This window comes from Mus pahari, chromosome 12, assembly GCF_900095145.1.
Source record: "Mus pahari chromosome 12, PAHARI_EIJ_v1.1, whole genome shotgun sequence".
NCBI classification, from domain to species: Eukaryota; Metazoa; Chordata; class Mammalia; order Rodentia; family Muridae; genus Mus; species Mus pahari.
The window spans coordinates 52,242,136-52,249,060 of record NC_034601.1 but is presented as its reverse complement, the minus strand read 5'-3'; the positions used below and the strand labels follow the sequence as shown (position 1 = coordinate 52,249,060).

At 35.3% G+C, this 6,925-nt stretch overlaps 1 protein-coding gene across 1 annotated transcript; it reads left to right on the top strand.

Annotated features, from left to right (window-relative positions):
• Nucleotides 1-2,349: 2,349 nt before the first annotated feature.
• LOC110329917 (olfactory receptor 5K3-like) lies at nt 2,350-5,267 on the top strand. Its single transcript, XM_021209855.1, has 2 exons — nt 2,350-2,438; nt 4,330-5,267. Exon 2 carries the CDS (start codon nt 4,341-4,343, stop codon nt 5,265-5,267), a length of 927 nt encoding a protein of 308 aa, XP_021065514.1. The 5' UTR covers nt 2,350-2,438; nt 4,330-4,340.
• The last annotated feature ends 1,658 nt before the right edge of the window (nt 5,268-6,925 follow it).

Genomic DNA, 6,925 nt, shown 5'->3' with positions numbered 1-6,925 from the left:
ATGTATCTGGAGGATATCATTCTTAGTTAGACAACCCAATCACAAAAGACCTCACTAGATATGCACTCACTGATAAGTGGATATTAGTCCAGAAACCTAGAATACCCAAGATTCAATTTGCAAAACACAAGAAAACCAAGAAGAAGGAAGACCAACATGTAGATACTGCATTCCTCCCTAGAATAGGGAACAAAATACCCATGAAAGTAGTTACAGAGACAAAGTTTGGAGCTAAGACAAAAGGATGGACTTTCCAGAGACTACCCCACCCTTGGATCCATCCCATCATCAGCCACCAAACCCAAATATTGCACATGCCAGCAAGATTTTGCTAAGGGACCCTGATATAGCGGCCTTTTGTGAGGCTATGCCAGTGCCTTGCAAACACAGTCGTGGATGCTCACAATCAGCTATTGGATGGAACACAGGGCCTCCAATGGAGGAGCTAGAGAAAGTACCCAAGGAGCTGAAGGGGTCTGCAACCATATAGGTGGAACAACAATATGAACTAACCAGCACCCCCTGAGCTCGAGTCTCTAGCTGCATACGTAGCATCGGCCATCATTGGGAAGAGAGGCCCCTTGGTCTTGCAAACTTTATAAGCCCCAGAACAGGGGAATGCCAGGGCCAAGGAGTAGGAGTGGGTGGATAGGGGAGCAGGGGAGGGGGGAGGGTATAGGGAACTTTTGGGATAGCATTTGAAATGTAAATAAAGAAAATAATAATAATAATAAAAAGAATGGATCAATTCACATTATTCTACATGATAAGCGCCAGTTGAGCCAGCACCATTTGTTGAAAATGCTGTCTATTTTTCCCCTGGATGGTTTTTACCTTATTTGTCAAAGATCAAGTGACTATAGGTATGTGGGTTCATTTCTGGGTCCTCAATTATATTCTGTTGATCTACCTGCCTGTCACTGTACCAGTACCATGCATTTTTTTTTTTTATCACTATTGCTCTGTAGTACAGGTTGAGGTCAGGGATGGTGTTTCCACCAGAAGTTTTTTTATTGTCGAGAATAGTTTTCACTATCCTGAATTTTTTGTTATTCCAGATGAATTTGGAAATTGCTCTTTCTAAATCTATGAAGAATTGAGTTGTAATTTTTATGGGATTGCATTGTATCTGTAGATTGCTTTCAGCAAGATGGTCATTTTTACTATATTAATCCTGCCAATCCATGAGAATGGGAGATCTTTCCATATTCTGAGATCTTCTTCAATTTCTTTCTTCAGGGACTTGAAGTTCTTATCATACAGATCTTTCACTTGCTTAGAGTTACACCAAGGTATTTTATATTATTTGTGACTATTGTGAAGGTGTCTTTCTCAGCCTGTATTTCCTTTGTGTAGAGGAAGGCCACTGATTTGTTAGGGTTAATTTTTTTATCCAGCTACTTTGTTGAAGTTGTTTATTAGGCTTAGAAGTTCTCTGGTGGAATTTTTGGGGTCACTTAAGTATACTATCATATCATCTGCAAATAGTGATATTTTTGACTTCTTCTTTTCCAATTTGTATCCCCTTAATCTCCTTTTGTTGTCTAATTGCTCTGGCTAGGACTGCAAGTACTATATTGAACGGGTAAGGAAATAATGTGCTTGCTGCATCTTTTCATTAGTACACTACTTACATGATAATTCTACCTATAGTCAAAGTCCTGAGTTGTAGTAACATCACATCATCTTTGGAGGACTTTAATACAAAGCTCTTGTCTCAGAGCTTTGATTTGCTTCTTTCTTTTCCAACCCATTGTAACTCTTTTCTTCTAACAACTAACAAATGATCCTTTTCAGGGAAGACTTCATTCATGCAATTAGTATGTAAAACAGTAAACTTGTAAATAGTAAATAAATAAATAAATAAATAAGATGCACAAGGCAACTCCCAGCAAGTATAGTTACACACACATGACCTACACAGGACAAATCAGACAAAATCCCTTGACTGAGAAGGGGAAATTGACAGAAAGTCCCACTCCTAAGCAAGAAGATATTTATAATTGATACATTCTAGGAAGAGAAAAAGTGACCATTTTTTTCCAATGAAGCACACTTTTATTTTATATACACTGTTGGAAGTTTTGTGGACACAATTATGAAATGAACTATAAAAATCAATTCAGTTAGTTACAAGTATGAAAGATTTCTTCAAACAAACTTGACCTGATTTGCTTTAACACCATTGACTCACAGGATACTGTTAAGTACATTCAAGTGGTTTGTGTGGTTTAAGGGTTAATCTCTCAAGAGAATGGTCTGCAGTACAGGGAAATTCCTCTAGGATTTCTTGAGACATTATAGCTGTGCTGTGTGGTGGACATAACTAAGGCTGATCGTAGATCATCTTTAATTTTCACTCTCTGAACTCCAAGATATTTATATATTCATAAACTCTGAGATCTTCACCTTGAAGCAAATCCTTCACTAAAAACTTGGTAAGCTCAAGGACAAGAGGTGTCGACATTTTTACTGAGGGATTTTTTTTTATACTAAAAACAAATTAATTTCTCTGAAATTCTATAATTTTTTTCTTCTTAGATTTTAACTCCTCCATAATATTCATAGCTCTTCTCATAAGTGAATTGCATCTGAAAGCAGAAAAAGGCATAGATTTTCTGTGATTTTTCTGGCAAGATAACTTTGTACAGGAAAGATTACAAGTATTCTGTAATAACACAGGTCTACACATTAAACCACATTTTTGCTTTACTTCTATAGGAATTGTATTTAGCTGTTACAACAATGACATTTCTGCTGACTACATCTGGTTGCCCTTATTATGTAAAAACAAACCCGTTTTGACCATCAAATTAGTGTGACTAGTCAATATATTCTACTGCCACATTAATCACATGAAACAGACCTTTAAACCAAAACAATATTTAGTTTCCTAAATTTTCCTAGAATTTATATTTCTCTATCCAGGTATTAAAAACTGATGTTTACTGGTAAGTTGACTTTATTAGCTTATGTGCTGAAAAAAATCATAATATTTTTGAGGAACAAGAAAGATATAGAGAAAAAAATGCCTATGGCTTAAGCTGTTGACTTTGCATCTTTCCTTACAGATTCTTCTTAAAGCAATGATCAAGCGTACAGAGCAGAGTTCTCTCAAGATTGTAATTAGGATGCAGGAACAAGGACACTGATCCCAGGCAATGGATCTAGGCTAGAATTAACTTTTATTTTCTCACTGCTTTATTTATTTCCTTTCATAGAAGCATGTAACAACTAATCCCTATTGTTTGGGATTTCATTAGAAAATTTTTCAGATACATTTACAAAACAAAGCAGTAAAGATTGTGCACCAAATTCAGGTGGATTTTTGCTATACAGTGTTTATAAATCATAATACAGCAAATTAGATCAGTATGGCCTGAAAATCTGTATTAAACATTTACTGAGTAGTGTTGCTACTACAATGTTCTTTACCAGAGAGTGGGGGCGGGGCAGAATTAGATATCTGGGGAAATTTTTCAATGAGAATAAAGTCAGAAGCATGATTGTTATTTAAAGAAAACAAGAATGATAATCTAGGAACATTTCATTCTTCATTCTAAGGTGATTTAATTGAATATGAATAGGCACACAGCCCTTAGTTTTTTGTGACCTTTAACCATCTCTACTATATATTAATTTAACATGAATTTATTACTAATGCCTGTTTAATTATTTACTTCTGACACAAAATCTCATGCATTTCCAGGCTAGACTCCAGTCACCACAAGGCTGAGAGTGATCTTGAACTTCTGATCTCCCTGACTTTACCTCATGAGTGCTATATCGTCAAGTATAGACCATCATGTCTTTTTCTGAGACTCTGGGGATGGAATCTACAGCTTCATGTAGGATAAGCACTCATTCTACAAATTGAGCTATATCTCATCCTTCTATGATCTTTTACTAAAATTTTTCTCCTCTAAAACAACAAATAAAAATGTCATCCTCATATTGCATGATAATTGATTTAAGTGTATATAAAGAAACCAAAAAAAATTAACACTAGAATTATTTCAGGCCAATAGAATAAATTTGGGTACACTAAATCTATATGATAGTTTTATATACATAGAGAACAATATTCCTTTTACACTTTAAGTATGCCCCAAGATTATTAAAATATTCCTGTGAACTTCAATGATGTTGACTCTTTAAGGATAAACAGAATCCCAAAGTGCAGAAAACATTACAAACACAGTGAGTGGTGTTTACAGAATAAATTATTCTAGTACACACAATTATCATTATCATTATTATTACTATTTATTAAATGTGGAAATGATCAGATCACAGTTTCAAACTGATATCCTTATCCCTTGTCAACAGAGAAGCTGAAGATGACTGAGGACAACTACTCCCTTGCAACAGAGTTCATCCTCATAGGATTCTCAGATCACCCAGAAATAAAGACACTTCTATTCCTGGTGTTCTTTGCCATCTATCTGGTCACCATGGTGGGGAATCTTGGGCTGGTGGCCTTGATCTACATGGAACCTCGTCTCCACACACCCATGTACATCTTTCTGGGCAACCTGGCTCTGATGGACTCCTGCTGCTCCTGTGCCATCACTCCCAAGATGCTAGAGAACTTCTTTTCTGTGGACAGAAGGATTTCTCTCTATGAGTGCATGGCACAGTTCTATTTTCTCTGTCTTGCTGAAACTACAGACTGCTTTCTTCTGGCAGCAATGGCCTATGATCGCTATGTGGCCATATGCAACCCACTACAGTACCACAGCATGATGTCCAAGAAGCTCTGCCTTCAGATGACCACAGGAGCCTACATAGCAGGAAACCTACATTCCATGATTCACATAGGGTTTTTGTTCAGGTTAACTTTCTGCAGGTCTCATGTAATCAAGCACTTCTTTTGTGATGTCCTTCCACTGTACAGACTCTCATGTGTTGACCCTTATATCAATGAACTGATGATACTTATCTTTTCTGGTTCAGTTCAAACATTTTCCATTATTATAGTCCTCATTTCTTATTTCTGCATCCTTTTTACTATATTCACAATGAAGTCCAGAGAGGGAAGAAGCAAAGCCTTATCTACTTGTGCATCCCACTTTCTGTCTGTGTCAATATTCTATGGGTCTCTTCTCTACACATATATTCGACCAAGCTCAATCAACGAAGGAGATGAAGACATACCTGTTGCTATTTTTTATACTCTGGTAATTCCTTTATTAAATCCCTTTATTTATAGTCTGAGAAATAAAGAAGTAATTAATGTGATTAAGAGAACCATGAACAAAAGATGATTTTATAATGTTGTGAAAAAGTGTCTTCTCCCTTGGACAATTTATTTCCACCAGATACTATAATTCTCTAACACTACCTGTACAAAGAAAATTGGAAATGATAAAAGAAAAAAACTGTTAACTATTAAGCTCTTTGAATTAAATTATTTGGAATAAAAATATGCTGGTATAACATACTTCTTACATTTGAGGAACTGGAACCAATTTGAACTGCTAAGACTATTCATGAACATGACAGCTTTTGACATATCCAACAAAATTAAAGTATAAAATTTAGTGTATGTATAAGATAATCTTCACCTCAATACTGTCAAATTCTCATTTCCAAAATATAACCAGTACAAATCTCAGGAAGATTTCATGTTCCCAAATATAAGTACTTTATTTCAATCATACCATTGTTGGGCAACACACACAGGGTTTGAAAGTGATGTTTCATCGTATGTTAGCTCTTTAAGATACTATATATATGAACATTAATTCACACACACTGTATGGTCTCTTATTAAGAGGATTTCACATTTGGCATATATAATCTCACCCTATGAAAGTGACTATTTGTATACATGCAGTTTAAAATGATGTTATTTCTGGTGAAATTCCTAATGACATTATATTTCAGGTAATTATTTGTTCAGCAATACATCATTCCATCTACTAAAAATGTTCGTTAACAAAAATTTTCTGTTATGAATACTGATGCTTTAGTTTGTGTGAATAGGAAACAACAACAAAAAAAAACTGTCACTAACTACTGGTATGTTCATAGCATAAATCCAAGACAGAGATTTTATGTTCAAATAATTTGTGAGGAAGGAAATTAGTGCATTTAGACCATATTAAGTCTTCAAGCAATTTCGCAAGTATAAATCAAAGATAACTTATTGTAAACATCTTATCTGCTAGGCACTATGTCAGACTTTTAATAGATAGCACATACCAAGTAGTTGGTTACTTTTTAATGTTTTTTCTTAAACAAAAAACCCATACTTGGAAATATTGAATAGATTGTGCAAGCTGATCCCAGCAAATCCAATGATTCTGGGATCTGAATCAATACTGTTCTTTTCTACATTTATATTTCAGCCTCTACTAATTAGTATATTGCCTCTACTAATTAGTTATTAAATAATATCATAATTATACTCAACCTTAAAGATGAAAAAAACAGGCTGGCAATGTAACAGAAGTTAGAATAGAGTCTATGTTTATAAAAATGAGTGTGCCAGTGGCAGTGGTGAGCAAACTGTGTGATAAAGCAAATCAACTCTCAGACCATGGGAGAGAGGTTTGGGACACAGGGTAGAAGTGGATCCTCTGGATGGAAACTGAATTAGAAGTATCAAATATGGAGTCCTCCTAGAAACAGGGCAAGATAGTTGTATCTCTCAGGACAATTGATCTAATGGGAAAGAAGTGGAATCAGAAAAACTTTTTCAAGAATTCATATTCTGGGAGATGTGAGTGGAACTTGAAAACAGTCAATGAAAGGAGTTAAGTACTCACACATAAACAATATGTTATAGAAAAGTGAATCAAACATTGCCATTGTAGGATCCTGAAATGGAGTCCCTTGTCTATTTCTGTCTAAGCCTGCCAATATTTCCACACACTTGCAGAACAGTGCCCTGCATATTTATGCCTTCAGTAGTCCAGAG